Raw genomic sequence first — 21,931 nt, forward strand, 5'->3', positions numbered from 1 at the left:
TGGATTACTTGTCGTTCAGTCATGTTGGAATATTTGCCTCCAAAACTGTCATATGAAGTTAAAATGACATTTATTTAGTTGTATTTTGATGCTCTTATTGAGTGCATGAAATAATATCATATCAAATATCCTGCTGACTAAGTAAACAAGCAAAAATCGTCTTTTTTGAAATGTACTTGTGTGAAGTTTGTGTAAGCAGAGTCAGAGAATTCTTATTTTATTTCATCCAATTAGGCTCCCAGAGCAGCGGTGAGGTTTTTAAACAAGGAACAAGGAAATGAAACTGTTGCATTCTGGATTTTCATCTTCTTTATTGACTACAAAGAATCTTCCCAACATGGATGAACAGTTTTTTTTGTTTTTTTTGCACACAGCAGTACTTCATGAAGGCTGCAACTGGTGATTATTTTCACAATCTATTAATCTGTTGAGCATTTTCTTGATTAATCTATCTGTCATTTGATCTTTGAAATGTCAGAAAATGGTGAAAAATGTCGATCATTGTTTCCCCAAAGCCCGTTATTCAGTTTACTGTCATAAAGGACTAAAGAAACCAGAAAATATTCACATTTAAGACGCTTTAAAAAAAGACTCAAAACAATCAATTATCAAAATATTTGCCATTTAATTTTCTGTGGATCGACTGATCGTTGCAGCTTTGTTTCATCAGCGCTGCGTGTTTGAGAGGCTGCTCAGCGGTGGCTTGTTCTCTGGCATGTAAAGCACAATGCTCCACTAAAGATGGCATCCAGTCATATTACTGTAACATCCTCCTCCTCCTCCTCCTCCTCCTCCTCTCACTCTCGATCAACAGCTCGGCCACCAACAGAGATAACTCACCTTGCTCTGAAAAGTTTAATTTAGTGGCTTCTCTTAAACACCAGAGTACTGATTACTTAAACTGACTTCTTTTTGAAGTGGGACTGTCAGCGTGCTGTCAGGTGTCAGCGATGGTGGATGGGTCAGTCTGGGTCCATTTAAAGCAGATCAATACATAATGCAAAGTAAAGTTTGGAATAAAGTCAGTATTTATAACCACAGAGGAGACGGTCAGCCAGCATCTTCATCTTAAAACTGTGAACGTGGGTGGATTGTTTTCAGCCACATCAGCCAATGAAGTCTCAGCATCTTCAACGCAATCAGAGAACTTCTTTGTAATTGGCTGAATCCCTCAGACTGTGTGTGTGTGTGTGCGTGTGTGTGTGTGTGTGTGTGTGTGTGTGTGTGTGTGTGTGTGTGTGTGTGTGTGTGTGTGTGTGCACGCTGCCTTCAGCGTCCTCAGCGTCTGGTGCTTTGCTGTTACATAAACGCTGCAGACGCTGCAAGACTGCCTTTTTCTCAGCGTTCTGCTGTGATGAGCATCAAACTGAAAGCAGAGCAGATCTGCATCGGTCACCTTTAGCACCGTCATGTCAGTGAGTTTAAATATTTATAGATCATTTTTGCAGATAAACTCGTATAAAACCTCCTATGAACCTCTATGTTGAAATGATTTAACGGTAGTCAGGTAGGAAAGTCAATAAAAATGATAAGAATCACTGTTTGCTGATGTTTTTTCATGTCATATCACATCTGGATCCATCTATAAATCTATAAAAGCAGCTGTGAAGGTGAAACTTTATTCCCAGGATTATTATTAGACTCTCAAAGTTAAATTCATGTGTCAGCTAGACCTGCTAGTCTCATGGATTTTGGGTGACACAAGTGCGTGTGTGTGTGTAAGTGTGCATCTGCTATTAAGTATCGCACCATGTAGGAAACAGTTAACACCAGCGGGGTAGCAGGAGAAAGGAAGGATGAATGCAGGAGAAGAAGGAATGCTTATTATAAGGAAGTCCTTTGATCATCTCTCTCTCACACACACACACATGCTGCACAGCTTTGCAAAGAGCTTAACGTGTTTTCTTCTGCGTGTATGGATTTTATGTGTGTGTGTGTGTGTGTGTGTTCGTGTTTGTGTATCTGCTGCTATTGGCTGCTGCACAGTGTGGAGGAGGTTCTGGCTCAGCACAGAAAAACCTTTTCTATATTTGGTGTTCTTTTAACTGTGTGTATGTGTTGCATACATATTTTATTTTTTAAGAGTGAATACTTGGAAATCAGAAGGTTCAGGTATTTTGTGCAGCTGCCTCATTATTTCTTATTGATATATATACAGTATATCATTAAATAGGTTTTAGAGGTTAAGATGTTGTTCATAGATTGGAACTCGTTGGTCACTGTTGTATTTTAGTGTAGCATCCTGGTGTGTTTTTAACCCTCCTGTTGTCTTCCCGTCAACCGTGCAACTTTTGTCCTCCCGGGTCAATTTTGACTCGGGAGGACAAAAGTCCACAGATGCTATAAATTTTAGTAAAACACTCAAAATTCAATGAAAGTACTGATCTTTACTTTTACTTGCAAAGTGTGTGGTCATCCATGTGATTTTCAGGCAATTAGATGAAAGAAATTCACATTTCTGATATAAAAACATTTAAAAACGGGTCAAATTTGACCCGACGACACCAGGAGGGTTAATTACTCAAGAACAGGCTCAGGTTCCCACTTTAGATACTCTGATTACACTTTTAGTGTCTTTTTTGAGTGTCAAAGTTGCTTGTTATTGATCAAAATTATCCTGAAACTACACTTGAATCCAAACAAATCCATGTACTGGATATTAAAGGAGAAGCCTGGTGCTTTTGTATTTTTTTATATTGTCAACAAAGTCCATTTGTTCCTTATTGAAGATGTAAATCTTTAAAAAGTAGTTTACTAATATGCAATTTCATTTTTAATAATATTCCTAAAACAGCTGTTAACTGTGGTTATTAGCAAACGTTACTCAAACAGGAGGAAATTGTGCATTTATTTGGGACTATTTTCAGCCGTGTGAAGTACTAAATAATCAATATTTTTCAGAATAACAATGTATCAGATGACAATATGTAATGTGTTGCTAATAGTGATGAATCTACAGAGAATTATCAGCGACTCTGCAGCTCTCCTCGGCTTTATGGAGCTTTATAGCGAGTTTATGTTCATGCAAGTTTAGGCGTATGTGGGATTTAGGTAAAATAAACTACAGTGTGTGTGTGTGTGTGTGTGTGTGTTCATTGTAATGAATAAACTTGTCACTCAGAGCAACGGTGTGACTCATTGATTTGTTTGTAATAGTTTTTGAAGAGCAAAGGCATTTGGTAACAATAACAAACACATAGAATATCTCCAGCTTCAACCTTTAATACCATCGGAGTGTGCCAACAGAGGGAGGTGCTTTAATACATGTATTCATCATGAATCATCTCAGTAGCATAAATATGAAGTGTAATGTATCTGTGGAGTTATTTTGGATGATCAGGAGATGCTTTGAGTTTAAAGGGGGGATGGGGGGGGGGTGATAGATAGAGAGGGATGAAGAGAGATGAGACACCAGTATAAACTGCAGCCAACTCTCTGAATGATGTGATTGTCTTCCTCTCACTCTCTGCCAAGTGAAAATGGGCAAACAGCCCCTCTGTCCATGTGACTGTGGAGGGTTAAAGGGAGTCTTTGAGGGGCTCTATAAGGGACCGCTGTAGCAGGGGCCCCCTCTGCCAGGACACAGGCGAAGGTTATCTGTGCCAACAGTGTTGAATATCTGTACGAGTCGGTACAGATACTTAGTGGTGAGAAGGTGATCAGGCTTAAGTGTGCGATCGTGGATGTAAACAAACTTTCTGTCTTGTCAGATCAAACAGATCTTACACAAACCTCTCAAACCGTCTAGATATTGACAAATGGTTTTTCAAGAACTGGAGTCAGTTTCATGAATGTAGACTTCAACTGTGGCTCAGATCGATCTTATTGTCAGACTTATAAAATGTAATTCTGTTCATCGTGTCCTCAGCTTTTAGAAGAGACTTTTGTAGCTTTTAGTTTCCTGCCTGCACAGATGTTTGTTTACTTTAAATTAATTTATAGATCAGTATATGTACTGTAGGTCTTTGCATACATATCAAATCTTTAAACACTTTATAAAAAATATCTTTAGATGTGCAAACACATAAATACATTTCAGATACAGATAGACGTGTAAATTCATCTGTTGCACAAAGCTGTGTAGTTCTTCACTATCTTAAGTACAAAAACTTTTTTTACTATGAATTGTGGGAATAAAATATCTTTATGAAACTGATCCTGGTTGATTTGTACAAGTTAAAGTATAAAAACAAAGAAATGTGCTTACTGGGCTTTAATCTGCATCAGTATGTACTGGATGTTGTTGAGAAGAAGCATTTTAAAGACATTTTAGGATTTAATAATTATAAGTAGGATTGAATGACGCTGGCTGAGATGTTTTTGCAGTATTGAGTATTAATCATGAGTTGACTGAGTCACATTTCTTCCAAACATTATCTTAGTAGGAACTCCAGCTCCTGCCTCTGCTAGTCTCTATTTCTGTCTTCATTTCTTTCTACAGTTTTTTCCACTTTTGTCTGCAGATCTGAATGTTTCTCATCTGAATGCTTGTCTATCTCTCGCTGACGAGAGCTGAAGGGATGCAGTATGTGAAGAGAAGAATGAGACGTTTATAGCAGATAAATCTGTATTTCGCTTTCTTTTTTCCCTTCTTTTGAGCTTGTAAAGAGGATGTTTATATGCACCGTTTGACTAGATTGGAACAAACAGAACACTTTGAACGCTGCTCTCTCGCCTGACAGCAGGTGTCTATAATGAAATGACAGATTTTCATCAAACAACACTCACAAGCCAATCATCCAAACATGTGGCAGTGTGATGGGACATAAACACCTCGAGAACTGATACTGTTGTTGTCGCTGTCATCTGACACTGTGTTACTTGATTCTTCAGTATAAATATCTAGTTAGAGTCAACAACATGACGTATACAGCTTTAATGTTAGTGTACGAGTCCATGAATACAGCTGATAACGTCTGCTGCGTTTCCTTAGCAACACTTTTATTCTATTAAAAGACACGATGCTAGCATACCCAGAAATGAAGAACAATAGACCTCCAGTAATATTTAAGCTTTCACAAAGAGATGAGAAGATAAATCCTGCATCAAAAAGTGTAAATATTCTATCAAACTGCTTTAAAATCAGTCCAGCCTGGTTTCATACATCAACGCTAGTGAAGAATAAAATCTTGCAGGAAATCAACAAGTCACTTCTCCGCCTCCGTCACTCATTCTTCCAGTTTATTATGGAGTGTTAGTGGAACAGCCGGCTCATTGTCCTCACAAACAATCCAGACTACAACAGCGTGTTTCTGTTATGTCTGCATCAACATCTCTCCCACAGTCTATCCGCCTGTTTTCTGCACTTTTTGCATTTTTGGAGGTCATTCTCCTATTTATTTTTCCATACGCAGGACAATTTTATTGTGGTCATGGCATTTCATACATTTTACTTATGTTATATAGCCCATGTAATGATGACAATACTTTTTTTTTAATGATATACATAAATAATGTGTGTGTGGGTGATACATCATACAATAAATTATACAATAAATTAAAATAATAAAAAATAAATAATGACAATTTTACAGTACTGACTTTGATTATACGATGTCAGTAATTCTGAATTAATAGAAAAACGTCTTTCATATTTGAGAATCTACTTGAAGTCCATCGTTTATTCTTCTATCAAAATTTCCCGCCTTCTGTTTTAGAAGAAGAGGTAAAGAAGGGGAGGAAAGACAAAATAAACAGCAGAAAAACATATTTTTGCGTAGAGAAGTTATTTATCAAGTAAAAAATTCCACTTTGAAATGTGAGGATTTGCTGCTCTGCTCAGTTTTATAACATCGGAAAATAAATAGTTCTGTTTTTTTTGGACTGATAGTCAGTTTGCTCTGTTTTTTTGACAGACTAAACTACAAATAGTCAAACAAAAATAATCTATTACATGCTATGTGTGAGTCTGTATCAATGTAAATGTGAACAGTTTGTTTAGATAGATGTAGTCTCTCTGGTCCCTCGGTCTCATTCTTTCCTGCTTATCCCAGCAAACACATCAGCTAACCAGCAAATGTGCTGAATAATTACATATCCCACTGGTACGGTTGCTCTGCTGTGACATTCAGCACTTCCTTGTAAAAATCCTGTCTCTCTCTCTCTCTTTTTTTTTTTCCATCCATGCATTTTAATTACTGAGACCTTTTTGAGGCTAGTTGTTCTTGTCAGAACAAGTCGAACTTAAACATTAGAAGATCAGTCAGTTTTTTTCTGACATAGCTAAACAAATCAAAACTTGCCTTCTGACATGTTTTCATGTTTTGAAGTTGGGTGTGTAGGACCACAAATTAAAGAGGAACACTGGGCTTTTAAATCAGCCCATCGCTTTGACTTTCATGTGGAAAAAGGGCTAGTAAAAAGAAATGTGTCCTCACTAAGATCACAGTCAAAGACCAGAGAATAAAAGCTTTTATATCGATCAACAGGAAAATTAGTTTCCTGCTACATCTAGGTGAAGGAGAAATGACTAACAGGACAAAAAACTCTCAATCTTGTCTCGATTTAACAGGTTGAGATCATTTTTCTTAGGGAACAAAACTCAAATAGTGTAGTTTATGTGAGAAATAAAATTCAGAGTCAATACAAGGTGATAAACTACTCTGATTGGCTATAACTTTCATCCAGGAAGTTTAATTTTCTAGCCCTGCGTGCAGCTTCTCTGGTTTGTCAGCAAAACAAGACATCTTTGTTATGACATAACTCCGATCACCAGTCATCTGTCTATTATGTAACCTCACAGGCTGCTGTGTGTAACGGACAGACACACCGAGCTCGGAGCTGCTGCTGGAAATCCCCGTTAGTTAGTTTCCCCCTGAACTCCTCAAGGAAGAAGATCCAGCGAGTGGTCAGGAGGACTGAGACAGATAATAATGATACTTTAGGATAAGAGAGAGAGATGGAGAGATGAGGGGATGAGGATAAGGCTGGATGACAGAGACCTTCTGTCCTCTTGTCAGGCTGTAACGAAACATTATTAGATCTCTCTCCTCTAAATTCTGAGAACTTTGCTTTCCAGAACTTTTTTTTTTTAAATCCCTCATGCCTTTGGGCTTTTATTCTTTTTCTAAAGAGTACAGCGGGAGGAGAGAAAATCCTCCCCATTATATAAATCTGTGGTTGAGAGACAGATTACTGGTGACTCTGCTGATGCCAGTGCAGCTTCAGCAGCTTTGACTACCTCACTGTACGAGGTGCTGCAGTTCAGTGTCTCCTGACACCTAGTGGACATCTGAGGTAGCACATCCTTCATATTTGGCTCTGATCTGACCACTACTGTATACATCTTTAATTGGATTTGTTTATTTTTTGTGAGTTTTTGTGAGTTTTTGTACGATTGACCTTCCTCTTCCACAGAAAGTCATTTCAATCTCATCATCCTCTGTTTTATCTTCTGTTTTGCTTTGTGTGTTGTTGCCTGTTTTGTTCATTGTGGCTTCGAGGTTTTTATTCATCACATATGCAGCAAAAACATTCTGTAAATAACAGCAGTGAGGAGCTTCCTGTTGTAGCTCCGTCCACCATACAAGCTGATAATATCAAAAATAAATAATAAAAGCAGAAATTAACAGAAGAACACAAAAACAAAACTTGAGGTGAAGTTTTTTAAAGTGGACACAGATCAAGGTGCATTGTGACACAATAGTTGATGAAGTGGTCTTATGACTGACAGTTCACAGACTTGCAGGCAACAGTTGTCATACAAACATATGATAAAGGAGTGATCCGTCCAATCCAATGATCCAAAACATTTTTCGCTTAACATTCAATTCAGTTCAGTTCAATTTTAATGGGGAGGCAAAACATTTCAATGCTGAAGTGACTCCTTTAAAAAAAATGCCAGAATGCTCCTTTATTTTCTTTATTATTATTATTATTATTATTTATTTCTTTATTTTCTTCCCACTGGATCTCATTTGTAGACCCTGCCTGAAATGTGTAAGTAAGTGTTATGAACTGAAAAATGGCATCAAATATCTGGTCTGTTTCTTATTCTTTGATCAGATAGTTCCTGCTTATAATCTGAATTTTGCTGATTTAGACTGTTTTAATTCTTGTGTTAAACAACATTTAACATTTGAGACCTTTCGGCTTCTTTTGTTTGATGAAAAACTGGTTTTATTTCATATTTCTCAAAGTAAACTATCTCCAAAAAGTATTAATTTGGTATCTGTACCAAAACCCAGGCGTCTAATCAGCTTCTGTAGTATATTGAAAAAATGCTACTCAGACCTGTGAGACGTTTACTGTCCTTTAGAAATGTTTCAACCACACAGGAGAGGGAACAACCTGTCTGAGCTCTTTACAATGGTGATGTGAATATGTCTGAGAGAACTACTGAATAGATGCATTGAAGATGTGCCCTTGATGATGTAAATGTCTACAGTTTAGAGCGTATAAAGTGAGATGATGTGAATTTGTTAACGGTCAAAGATATTGACATCCTGTTTATACCAAGGTAACTGTTTCTTTCATATCTCTGAGTGCAGGACGTTGTTGTAACTCAATGAGCAGGACTGTCTTATAGCAAAATTGCATTTTTCAATGGTTTTTGCATCAATGTTATAAAGATTACCTGATTTACCAGGTATGTTATTAGCTAGTTTATCCAAAAAGTCTCATTCTCGTTTGATAATTTTGTCTATTAATACTTGAATTTCTAGGAAACTTGTCATATGAAGATCTGAATTAATATTGCAGTATAAAATGGCATAATTGCCCACTCCTACTTTCACTGGAACAGGAAAAATACCCATCAAATTACAAAGTGGGCCGAGAAATTCACAATACATCTAGAAAGGCTACTTTTTCAGAGTTATTTTGTTGTGAATTTGTCCTTTTATCCCCAACTGCCAAAGTCCAGTTGTTGTTCTGTGTTTCTCTCAAGTGTGTAATTAAATGTGAAGCCTTGCTAAAAAAAAAAAAACAACTTTCATCAAATAAGTGAAGACGGTTAATTATTGTTTCATGTCTGTATCATAGGATATCGAGGTTATCATAGGATCCTTTTCTGTTCTCTGTCATCTTTATCTTTTCCTGCTTCTCATTTGTCGAGTACTTCCTGTGTGTCTGCTTGTATTAAGACTCTCCTGCATTTAGAAGTAGCTTCGGTCAGTGGAGGAGTCTACGTGTGTGTGTTTGAATTACTCATAGCATGTTGCATGTAGCTCTAATCGCTCCCCCGACACGCACAGATTCATCAGCGTCTGAGGGGAAACAGCCGCTCTGACAGCTGTAATCAATACTTGTGTGTGTGTGTGTCAGTGTTGAAGCTATTAGCCTTGGTTTAAAGCTGAGGGTAAAGCAGAATGAGCTCATTTCCTTTTCTTATAGTTTTGCCCTTAAATGAAGCGGATGACAGCTGGCGAAGTCAGCCTTTATGTCTGCTGTGTTTTCTGGTAAAAGGATTCCTTCGGGAGTTTATTCCTGCAGAGCAAAAAAAAAAAAAAATCCTTTTGGTTTCTGTTTTATACCGAGAAGGAGAAAAGTATAGTCGGTCTTTTCGGCCAGTCGTTGTCAAATATGCGCAGGCTCGTAAGGCCAGCTGGCTTCTACGTGGGCTTCGGTTGCGGTGCAGAACCACTGGGAGTAGTTATGCAGTTTGAGGTATAAAAAGTTTCTTTTTGGTGAGAATTTAGTGGCGCTCTGTTTGTTGGTTGTGCCAACACTTTTAGTTCCCAGCTAGTTTGAAATCTTTGCTTCCACTATTGCATTCTTGTTTTTTTATGATGTGCTGTTTAGCAAAAACTTTGTTACCAAGACTGAACCACTGGACTGTATTATTATTGTACCCAAGGAACTGTAGCCTGACTGATACTGGATACCAGTATAGATATAACCAAACATTTTCATGACAAAGATATGTAGTGAGAGGGGAATTTTACAGTGTTACACTTAAAAGAATACACTTGTCAGTACCGTCTGGTTGACAAACTTTATAATAAATTACCTCTAAATATCTGTCCTGCGATTTGTTACGTATCAGCTGACAAATACGCCAACACTGATACACCTGCAGTCAGCTGATCTTAGCTTTTATAATGAAGACTTTTCCCAAATTCAGCCTTAACCAACACACACAACTAACTCTTCACACCCGTAGTGCACCGACACAGGTGATTTCACTTATGTTGCCTGATTATAGACGTCCTCTCAAGACTGTATGTGTGTGTATGTGTATGTGTGTGTGTACAATCTGTGCTTTTATTTGTGTTGCACCTGTTGGAGCGGGTCAGTTTACACCGGCCTGTGCTCCATTTGTTTGTGCTGGTGTTTTATTTGTTAGGCTGCAGTCAGACCAAAATCCGTCCATTGAAATGAACTCACGTGGTGCGAGTAGAGTTGTAAACACAGACTGCAGGAGTCATACAGCGTTTTATCATCACTGTCATTAACCTCTGTCTCTGTCCTCGAACTCACACGAGTCTTCTTCTTCTTCTGCTGCTGGTATTATTTTTGCTGTGCGGTCATAAAACAAGAATACAAACAGACAATGTTTCCTGAATCAGAGTTCAATCCCTCCTCCTTTCTCCAACTGACCGGACGTTGGAGAGCTTCACCAGTTTGTAAGTCAAAGTTCGATCAGATTGAACTCTGCGTAAAGTCAAAGAGGCCGGTCAGCAACAGGAAGCGAATGTGTCTCCCCCTGTTCCACATAGACATGAATGTGAAGCGACTTTAGGGGCGACTGCACCATAACTCAGCAGCAAAGGATGAATGAGGCGACAGGTATGACTTTAGATCTCTGAGGGTTGATAATCAAACAGCAGCAGGTGCGAGCCACGTGAAACACCTGTTTATTAGTCCGTATTGTGTATGATGATTCTGTCGGTACACATGGTATTTTGTTTATTGTGCCGCAATAAAGCCGTCGATTCAAGTCGTCTGTCGTTTTGTGTGCTGGACTGAAAGGACTGAAATAGAGCGGAGGCCAGAACCAACTGGCTCAAACCAGCGCTGTGCCAGCCGGGTTTTGGAGCTCACTCATCGTTATTAGTTCATAGAGTTTGGTAACTAAAGCTCCAATCAGCTTCAACCAAACTAGAGGTCTAAGCAGCACCTATGAGGGGAGACGAACTCTGCTTTTCTGAGAGTTAGTTTTCTTTTTTTTTTAATCCTGTAGAAATGGCAAACGGCACTTATTCTTCCATTCAAACAGAAGAACAGGCCTCTTAGAAGTAATTATATCCGCCTTTGTATCGATATATTTTTGTATTTCTGCAGCAGAACCACCCTGAATATCCAAGTCTCCGCTAATGTCATTATTGTGAGATTCAGTATTGCTTTCGGTTTTATTGTTAGTGTTACACGAGTGTGTGTATACTCTGTAAACACTAGGAAAAAAAAGGTGATCTCACATCAATAGACCCCTCCCTCTTCTCACCACAAGAGTCTCTACACACATCAACTGTGTCATGATGGTGCCGAGACACACACACACACGGGGACACACACACACACATTGATAACTGAACTCAGAGAGGAAGGCTTAAGGGGTGGTTAGTCTGGCACTTTGTCAGAGCTCAGCGTGCAACAGGGGCACATGCAGAGCACACACACATACACACACACACACACAAACCTCCCGTGGACCGAGATGCTCGGTGATAAAGAGAGAGCATGGTAGAGGGTGCAGCAGAGACATGCTGAGGAAGCTGATGTGCAAGAAAATCTGCGCTCGTAAGAACAATGCCTTTTTATCTCTTCCCTTTTTTTTTTACTCCCTCTCCGTTCGCGCCTCGCTCCCCCTTTCGCTTTCCCCTCGTCTTTGATGGTATTTGGTCCTTCTTCTCCTCTTTGTGTCATCGCTCCGCTATCATCCGCCTTCCCTCTCTCTCCACCCTTTCCTCCGTCAACCTGTTGCCTTTTGTCCCCCGTCTTTCCCCCTTTGTTGTTGTTGTTGTTGTTGCATTTCTCTCTGTGTGTGTGTTTGTCGGCGATAGATGCAGTGTCATGGTGATAATCTTTGCAGCGGGGGGGTGAAATTTAGGGAGTGTGAGCCTGATTATTGTTCTGTGATTGTTTCACGTATATGAAAACAAAGTGTGTGTGCAGCTACAGAGGGGAGAGTTCATCCTAAACAACAGGACCTACTGTATAATCAAATTGTTCTTTAAATCAATAATATTCATCTGATCTGTGCTGCAAACCTTCTCGTTGTTGCCGTGGCTCAGCTGACAACGTCCACCCAACGCCGTCATATCTGCCCCCCCCCCTTCCCCTCCAGGCTAATCCCTCGTGTGAATGGTCACGTTGGGCAGGTGACAGGGGGGCCATGTATCCATGCATGGCTGCCAAACCAGATTAAAGTCAGATGGATGGATAGATAAACAGCGAACGGCTACATACACACGACCTGACAGATCGAGCGAGTGGCGCTTTCGCCCCGAGGCGAGCAGAGGTCACACACAGCAGAGATGACTCAGGTCCTACTTTTAGGCAGATTGATGAGAAGAGAGTGATGATGCATTTCACCGCGGGGCCCTAACACCACACAGGAAGAAAACACACTGTGTGAAAAATACTGACCTTTGAGGCCAGCGATGAGTGATAAATAATTTATTGATCCTGACTGGAAATATCTCTCACAGTCATCAAGCCGTCAAGTGAATAACGTTTAATTTGGCCGCTGTTCTGATACACAAGTTTAAATCACTTATAATCTTGTAATAATTTTCCTTCTTGTGTTGCAGATAAGAACTTTGAAGATGAGGACTCTGTGGACGGAGGCCGGTCCTCCTCCTCCTCATCCTCCAAAGCTCCCCCTAGTGGCAGGAGGACCGTAATGAGTTCTGTTAGGAGACCCAGTTCAGCCAGCACAGCTAAGCCCTCAGGTGAGAGACGGGTGAAAGGGGACGGCTAAATACTTAGCTTAATAATAATAAAAAAACAAATGGCAAAGCTGTTACTTTCACTACTGTGAGTAATAAGTCTTGTAATGTCTTGACACTGCATGTACTCGAGTTATACTAATAATAATCTTTATTTATAGATCACTTTTCCTTACATTTGATTGATTGATAAAAGCGATTAAATCAACTCCAGTAATGTAAGATAAAACACAAATAAAACACACTCACTGACTCAGTCTGACTTCTTCAGCAGGTTGTTCAGTCGTGTGCTGTTGAATCTCAGTTACAACAACTTGTGCGTTTTTCTTTCTGAAGGTAAAGAAGCAGCTGCCGGCGCCGTTGATGAAGAGGATTTCATCAAAGCCTTTGAAGACGTGCCCACAGTCCAGGTACTTTGAGAGCAATGTCAGAAGACACTGTTGAAAGTCTTTAGTTGTCATTATTCTGCAGAAAATAGAGCACAAGAAGGAAGATGACAGACAGACGAGGGACTCAGGATCATGAAATAACTGATTCTAACAATGATGATGATGATGATGATGATGATGATATTTTCTCTCCAGATCTACTCTAACAGAGAGATGGAGGACCAGCTGTCCAAGGCCAGAGAAGTGCTGGCTGATGAAAAACATGACTGGGAGCACAGAGTGGTAGCGGTAAGTCTCGCACACGCACACACACACACACACACACACACACACACACACACACACACACACAGGTGCATGAATCCAGTGATGAAATACTGACATACGTCTCATCCTTCTTCTCTTTTTTTTTTTTTTTTGTCTTGTTTCCTCGTCCAGCTGAAGAAGGTGCGTTCTCTCTTGCTGGCCGGAGCGACCGACTACGAGGGTTTCCCTCAGCAGCTGCGTCTCCTGGAGGCTCCTCTCAAGCTGTCAGCTAAAGACCTGCGATCCCAGGTGGTCCGTGAGGCCTGCATCACACTGGGGTGAGGTCCTGAACTAAAGAAGGGTGGACTGGCATGGAAAGATTTCTAAATGTTATGTTCCACTTTACATGAGCTTTAATCCGTTAACTTCTGTTAACTTAATGTTAGAACAACCTAATTAATTCACTTTCCTTACAAGTAATGTGATTAATAGAACAATCATAATGTGGCACAACTACACGTTATCCTTAATCATAAAGTGAGACTGCAGTAGAGACGACTGAGCTCATTAACATTTGCTAACTGAATGTTTCCCAAAATGAACGTATGGCATCGGTGTGATAAATTATAGTAAATATGGTAAAAAAGATGTAAAATACATTTTTAGAGCAAAATAAAATCTGTTTCCTTAACACCTTCTTACTTCCTTCCTTCCTCACTTCCTTCCTTCCTTCCTCACTTTCTTACTTTCTCATATGCTTCCTTCCTTATTTCCATCTTTACTTCCTCGTGTCCTTCATTCCTTACCTCCTTACTTACTTACTTATTTACTTCATGTCCTTCCTTCCTTCCTCATGTCCTTTCTTATGTCCTTCCTTCCTTCTTTCCTTCCTTACTTACTTCCTTCTTTACTTCCTCACATCCGTCCTTCCTTCCTCACTTTCTTACTTTCTCACCTGATTCCTTCCTTATTTCCATCCTTACTTCCTCGTGTGCTTCACTCCTTACCTCACGTCACGTCCTTCCTTCCTTTCTTCCTTCTTTCCTTCCTCAAGGGGCTTATATCCTCATATCACATATCAAATAACACAGAGGTGAATATAGTGAAAAAGTGGAAACTTAATACAATCATTAGTGATTTAACTGTAGAGTCGTTCAGTTTTCATTAATTGATAACTGCTGAGTCTTAATAGCTTTGATTGGCAGCAGTGATATTAATTGGATTCTGTAACTGATTAGGCTATAAAAGGAAAATAGCCTGTTAAAATATTTTCTTTCCACATACTTAAGCTAATGAAAATGAGTCCTGCTCGGGTATGAAACGAGCATCGTGCTCTCCACCCGAAAAACATCCATCATGTGAATTTTAATCCAACCCTGATGAGGTGGAACAGAGCGGAGATGCACTGAAAGAGCAGCAGGTTGATGAATAGATCACAGCTGCAGCATCGCACCTCTCAATCCAGCACAAACATTCTCCAAAGAAGTAGATGAGAGATTGAATTTTTCTTGTTTTTAAGACTATTACAAACTACATCTATTGATTTTTGGGTGTCAAATGTTTCCTTTACTCTTGTTTCCTTAATTTAATTGTAAAGAGAGCGACAGCGACGTCTGATAATGTCTTAATAATCTGACACTTTCTTTCACCCGCCGTGGAGGACGTTACTCAGTCCTTCGAGGTTACGCTTGTTGTTTAACATCATGTCTTCCCGTCTTTCTCGTCAGACATTTGTCAGCACTGCTGGGTAACAAGTTTGACCACGGAGCGGAGAGCGTCATGCCCACACTGCTGAACCTTGTGCCCAACAGTGCCAAAGTCATGGCCACATCTGGAGTGGCCACCATCCGCCTCATCCTCAGGGTGAGGACTCTATATACTCTATAATATTTTCATTCTTATTTTACAGTTTTTAATTCATATTTTTTATTGCTGAGTTGAAGAAAGACATCTAATATTAAAAGTTAAAGCTCTGTTTTTGACAACACACAAAAATCCCACATTTTTTTAACCTTTTCAACATCTTGAAACAATGAATGAACAATAGCTAATGCCTAAAACCACCAGACCATAATAGCATCATCATGTGAGAATAATAAAAATAAAAAGTTGTAACAAGAAATACACTCAGTGTTTTTTGTCTCTCTCTTCCAGCACACACACTACCCACGTCTCATCCCCATCATCACCAGTAACTGCACCTCCAAATCAGTAGCAGTCAGACGGTAAGACGAACTTTATTATTGGTACTAAATGAAAATAAGGCAAAACAGAAAAAAGCTTAATAATTGACAGTATTTTTTTTATTGTAAAACCTTGACGAGTGCAGTAGAATTACATCTATATTGAGCAATGATTTGTTTTGTAATAAACTGTTTATATTGTGTGCAGTATACGGTGTGAACACATTTATTTTACATTCATTTCTTTATTAGTTTCAAGAAACAATTCTGTCTTTCAAATTCTCCCGTCAAATCACAGGAGGGTGTAGTTTTATTTTACATTGTTGTCACATTTTATTATTTTTCTTGTGGTTTTTATAGTGGTGTTTTTGTTCTTGAAGCTCTTAGAAACTCGTTCCAGATGTAGTTTTTGTTCCTATTTAAGTGTTAAGTTTAACTTTTTCCCCTTTCCAGGCGCTGTTTTGAGTTCCTAGACCTCATGCTACAAGAGTGGCACACTAATACACTGGAAAGGTAAGCTGTGTGTGTGTGTGTGTGTGTGTGTGTGTGTGTGTGTGTAGCTGGAGCGGTTGCATGATGGCATTTGAGTTCGCTAACATTTGAGGTAGCTTTGCGTCGGCTGGATGCGCCACTGATGAGGCCCGTTAAATTGATGAGTCCTGAGATACGTGTCATCATCAAGAGCCCCGGCGATGATAAGGCGACTCTGTAACCATGACAACCGCAGCAGAGACTTTAAAAAGCATGTGGAAAACCTTGTGGGTGGTCACATTCCCCCGTGGACCAGTGGAGGAATAAAACTGGAAGAGACAGAAACACTCTGGGAGTTTTTGTATTATAGCATTTGAAGTCTAAAGTTACAATTCTTGCTGATAATATCTCGACGTGAGGCTAACACCATGTTCCCTTACCATCCCAGACATGTGGCTGTTCTGACTGAGACCATCAAGAAAGGCATACACGACGCTGACTCAGAGGCCAGATCCATCGCAAGAAAGTAAGTGTCTCTGTGCTTTTTGAGAAACATTCACCAAATTTCACCCTGGTTTCTTTCATCTCATCTTCTGCTTTTCCTCGTCCTCACCTACAGGTGCTATTGGAGTTTCCACGGTCACTACAGCCGGGAGGCAGAGCACCTGTTCCAGGCGCTGGAGTCCACCTATCAGAAGGCTCTCCAGTCTCACCTGAAGAGCTCCGACAGCATCGTGTCTCTACCGCAGTCTGACCGTTCCTCGTCGTCTTCCCAGGAGAGTCTTAAGTAAGAACCATGATGCTCTTCTAGTGTTTCCTCACAAGGTTTCCTGCTTCTGTCTTCATCTTCTTCTATGTCACGTTCCCCTCATTGTTCTCTGTTTTCCCCTCTTTCCTTCCTATTATATGTTTGTCTATCTCTCACCTACCACGTTTCCATAATGTCTTTTGTTGTAATTGATTGGACTAAACCGCTAATGCGTCTGTCTGATTGAATTGGATTATAAAAACATTGGTAATTATTGTCCGGTCGGCAGCAGACGGGTGAGCGCTCTCACACACGGCCACATGCAGGCACACACGCTTGGATTGATTGCCATCATTTACCCGGTTTATAGATTCACTTTGGAGCGTGTCGGATAATGACCTCATAGTCAATCCATCAGGACTGCAGCAGCCGTTCAGTTTGTGTGTGTGTGTGTGTGTTTAACTGTCAAGTGTTTTCAGAAGCTCGTTGTGTTTGTATGTGATGTTCGTAAAGTCTAAACAGTGTTTCTATTCTCCTCTTTTCAGTCGACCGCTGTCAGTGAAGAGCGTCCTCGGAGGGAGCATAACGAGGAGTAAGCCACTTCCTGAGTCACTTTCTTTTCATTTTCGTGTTAGTTTTTTGCCCAGAAGTGACGCGTATTGAGTTTGGCACAAGCGTGATGAAGTTAGTAGGGAGATTGATGTTTTCATTTCATCCACTCTGCCAATGCTGCTTTGATTAAAACCTTGTATCCTTACTGTCTCTAACAGCATTAATCTATAGCTCGCTGATTGGAATTAGATCAATTAAGGCTTATTTTTACAGCACAGCAGTAAAAGACTCGATCTAAATGTGTAGGAAACTGATAAAGAGCTGTTTAGAATAAGAAATGCCGTTCAGAAGCTTTATATGTTATAATACATGATTTATGCATCATGTAAATAGCTGTTTAGTTAACTTCTCATCTCATGTTGTCTCAGGTAAGCTGGTGAGCACCAGGGTGCCCACCACACCGGGTTCCCTCCAGCGTTCCCGTAGCGACATCGACGTAAACGCCGCCTCCAACGCCAAGTCACGTCTGTCCACCGTCCCCGCCTCCTCGCCGTTCAGCTCTGCAGCCGCCCTTCCCCCGGGGTCCTACGCCTCATTAGGTAATCCATCAGTCATCTCCTCTCTAACCTTTCTAACAGCAGACAAACAAAAACCCTCTGTATGGTAATGTCACTCTAAAGTTTGAAGAGAGAAAATTGCTGAATTGTAGTTCAAAGAATTCAAAAATACAACTTGGCAGCATCACAAGCTGAACCTGAATTAATGTTCTGCTCTGTGCTCCTCTGATTTCTTCTTGGCACAACGTTCAGAACATTTTCGGTTCACAGTTAATGCAAGTAGTTGCAAACAGGAGATGAGATGAAAGGCTGAAAAAGCTGTGAGTATATTAATCTTCACAGAAAGGAAGACAGAAACTCTCCAAATCATCACTGATGTTACATTAACAGAGAAGAACGAGCTACTGTTTACTTTAGCAAAGCTCGGTTAACAAAGTCCTTTCTCTGAGGCCCACTCAAGTGTTTAATCTTCAAAGTCTCCCGTCACCATGAAGTATTAAAAACATTTTCTCCTGTAGTCACTGGCTTTTATGGACCTGCCTGGGATTATTAATGGCTTCTAAGGTTGTCATTAGACTGTTCTGTCAGCAGGAACTGTTTTAATCCACTTTTGATAAATCGATTTGATGAAGCTGAGTAGCCCCCCCTCCCCCGACGCCTTTTAAAGAATGTTTTCACTCACATTTTAAGCTAATGGGGAGTGTTAAGCTATTCCCCACCAGTATATATATGAAATTTACTGTAATATTTTTGGCCATTCAGAAACTTCTTCTCCAGTGAGTCCCCATGGCTCCATAATGGCTATTACTAATGATGATGAGCCCCCCCCCCCCCTTTGCTTACCCACTCACTCCTGTTCCTGCTTAAATTGCTACTAATGTCTTCCTCTATACCTCTCCTCCTCCCACTCGCTGCTGCACCGCCTTTCTTAAATGCCCAAAAGATGGCACTCCCGGTAAAAGCGATGGTAAGACTTGTGTCTGTGTGTGTGTGCCTGTGTGTGTGTGTGTGTGTATTTGTGCAAAAATTGCACAAGAAAGCGAAGGCGTGCGAGTGTGTCTTTTTTGTCAGCTGTCACGGGCTACATCCTTTCTCTCTTTTATCATCTGTGCCCTCTTTTTCCTCTCTTTATTCCCTCCCAAGTGGTCGTCGGTTATGTGGATCTCTGCATGGACTGTCTGCATGGACTTCCTCCTTTGACTGTAACCCTGACAACAACTGTAGCCGGTTTATTCTGTTACTGTTACACAGCGATCACAATGTCGTACTGTAGGGTTGTGTTTTTAGTCGATAGAGAAGATTCTTCTCTACTTTCTACTACTAACGTGCCACCGTATCCGACGGTGCACTGCGAGATTTCATGACCTAATCGGGTGCCAAATTCGACATCCTATCCAGAGTTTTCACTGTCCTATGCAATGCAGAATATCCTCAGGGTTGCTGACTGTATCATGTGGCATGAAATTTAATAGGAAACATTGCGTAAGGTTTCATACAGCAGAGCGTTTATCATCTTTCTTCCTGTTAGCCACATGTCAAATTCCTGTCGTCCTGAACATAAACTGAGCAGGTTAGCAAGTGTTTTACTTGGAGGGAAACGTGCAAAGTGAAGAGAAGATCAGGTGTAGTTTGGAAGAACATGTTAAATCTTTATGAACCGGTTAGCATCCCAGAGTAACACTTCCTCTCCAGCTCAAGGAGACTTATTTTTAGCTCGCTGTGTAATTTTTTTTTGTTATCTCAGGCACTATTCTTGGCATGTTGCGTAACCGGCGACACTAGATGTTCTAGGTGAGATGAGCTTTTGACCCCGACTTATCACACAATCCATCGGTGGGTTTTCAGACTCGCTGGTCGTTCACATTTTCACCACACTTCACATTTTATTAAACAACGGGGCTTTGTTGTTTTGTCAGTGAAAATCAAGAGTTTGGATTTGAAAGAACATTTAGTTTTTCTTACACAAGTGTACTTTTGGGTTGTGTTATCACATGTTTCTGAGGTAGAGTTGTGTGGGGTTATAAATGATGAAGTTGCTTGTTATGTGACAAACAGCTTCAGACCCTCCACTGCATGTTGAATACAACTATATGTTAACATGCTACACACCTTCACTAGACACTGTCTCAATTCAGGGGAAGAAAAAGCTTCTCTTTATGTTATGTTGCTTCATTAAAGCTAAAGCTAGTCTTTTAGCTAGTAGTATGAATTGGTTTGAATTTAGAAGAATGTTTTTCTCCTTTATTGTAAAAAGTGTGTAATGAAGATGTGAATAAACTCAACATGTCAGAGTTTTCCTTATGGTTACAGGTTCTTTTTTTTAATCATAGCACAGCTGCAAAGGATCTTTAATGTTTGTCTGTCTTTTCTCCAGACCTGGGTCAAATAGTTTGCTAATATTTCTCATATTTTTTACATTTCTGTGGTTCACATCTTCCTCATTACCATCTTGAACTCCAGTTAAAACAAAACACTGAGAATTATTTGCAAATACTAATGAACCCAGGTTTGTCTGTTTTCCCCTCCCCTGTGTGTTTTCAGGGGAGCTCTGTCACCCTCATCCAGGTCTTCTTCTTCTTCTTCTTCATTCTGTCTCCCCAGATTTTTTATCTTTTCCAGCATCTCTGTCCAGGGTTGGGGTGTATAAGTAAATTCAGATGGATTAAACTCACTCTGCCTCGCTTCCCTCCCCTCTATCATTGTCATCCAGGTCGTGTTCGCACCAGAAGACAAAGCTCGGGCAGCGTGGGTGGGGCCAGTACCTCAGTGGTGGACAGTAGGGGGCGCAGCCGAGCCAAAGTGGTATCTCAGTCCCAGCGTATGTATACATGCTGTCACACTTTCTCTTCTCAGTCATAATATACACACTGTACACATTCAGCATCACACAGATATCGGTGTGAATACTACATACCAATCTGTCACTCTCATATTGAAGTATGACCTTTCTGTGCCCTCTCGGCTCGGAGATCATACTAGATGTTTCTTGTATGTGTGATGTTTCTCATGCGCTGCAGAACCCTGAAAAGTCTTCCGGTCACTCACAAATCTTGTGTATTTGTGCGTGTGTGTGTGCTTACACAGTATGTGTGCTTGTGTTTTGAGTTTAAATGTGTGTATTTCCTTGTTTTTCTATATATATATATAAATCTTCTTGAGATCTGTCAGTGCTAACAGCTAACAATTTCACAGCCATCCAGAGTGCATGCTGGGTAAAATCGATAAACATAACCCCCCTTCTGTCTCATTTTGACCGTTCTCGATCTCCACCTGTCCTGCCTATTGCTTCCATCACCCAGGATCCAGATCAGCCAATCCCATCAGTGGTAAGGCCTCAGCTTCATCCAATCGCAAGCCAGACGCCTCATCCTTAAGCACTGTCCCCGTAGCGCACACAGCTTTGCACGTGGTCTCATTCTTATTTTTAGCCTTTTACCTTCATTTCACCACGTTTGCAGCATGTTTCATTTGTCAAGTTTTTAAAAGTTTTTTATGTCTGGTTTACTTTCCTCCACCCCTCTCCCCCCACACACACAGTTTGAGAAGCAGATCGGAGTCAGAAAACGTCATTTTGTTGTCTTTGTTGTATGTTTCCACCGGTGACTCTGTGCAACATTAACGTCTAAAGTTAGACTCTAACCCTCCTCACCTCGTCTGTGTCTTGAGTGTAACATCTGTATTTGATTGTTTAATGTTCTAATTTCATTTCCTGTGAAGTTCAGTTTGCCTCCCATTTCTTTGTTATTAAAGTAGTATTCATTCACCTAGTTGAAACAGGTTTTTTCGGCACATCTTCCGGCAAAATGCAGCTGAATCAGGTGTTTCTCAGCTCGAGGACAGCAAACTTCCAGCCTTTAATTCACAGCCTTTAATTGTCTATTTGCACAATTAAATCCTGTGAATAATCGGTGTGCTCCAGTCCCTTTTTTTTTTCCTCTGGAAGCATTAATTCACC

The 21,931-nt window shown here is 40.3% G+C and overlaps 1 protein-coding gene across 1 annotated transcript in view; it reads left to right on the forward strand.

Annotated features, from left to right (window-relative positions):
• The window catches only part of clasp1a (cytoplasmic linker associated protein 1a), a 95,116-nt gene that overhangs the window by 45,002 nt on the left and 28,183 nt on the right, over nucleotides 1-21,931 (forward strand). Inside the window, exons 9-21 of the mRNA XM_067602917.1 lie at nucleotides 12,693-12,833; nucleotides 13,167-13,240; nucleotides 13,415-13,507; nucleotides 13,658-13,803; nucleotides 15,193-15,328; nucleotides 15,620-15,690; nucleotides 16,102-16,161; nucleotides 16,568-16,645; nucleotides 16,739-16,906; nucleotides 17,413-17,459; nucleotides 17,848-18,018; nucleotides 20,687-20,794; nucleotides 21,276-21,302. Of these exons, the coding sequence (XP_067459018.1) occupies nucleotides 12,693-12,833; nucleotides 13,167-13,240; nucleotides 13,415-13,507; nucleotides 13,658-13,803; nucleotides 15,193-15,328; nucleotides 15,620-15,690; nucleotides 16,102-16,161; nucleotides 16,568-16,645; nucleotides 16,739-16,906; nucleotides 17,413-17,459; nucleotides 17,848-18,018; nucleotides 20,687-20,794; nucleotides 21,276-21,302 (1,320 nt within the window). The remainder of the gene's footprint in view (nucleotides 1-12,692; nucleotides 12,834-13,166; nucleotides 13,241-13,414; nucleotides 13,508-13,657; nucleotides 13,804-15,192; nucleotides 15,329-15,619; nucleotides 15,691-16,101; nucleotides 16,162-16,567; nucleotides 16,646-16,738; nucleotides 16,907-17,412; nucleotides 17,460-17,847; nucleotides 18,019-20,686; nucleotides 20,795-21,275; nucleotides 21,303-21,931) is intronic.

This window comes from Thunnus thynnus, chromosome 11 (assembly GCF_963924715.1).
Source record: "Thunnus thynnus chromosome 11, fThuThy2.1, whole genome shotgun sequence".
In the NCBI taxonomy this organism is placed as follows: Eukaryota; Metazoa; Chordata; class Actinopteri; order Scombriformes; family Scombridae; genus Thunnus; species Thunnus thynnus.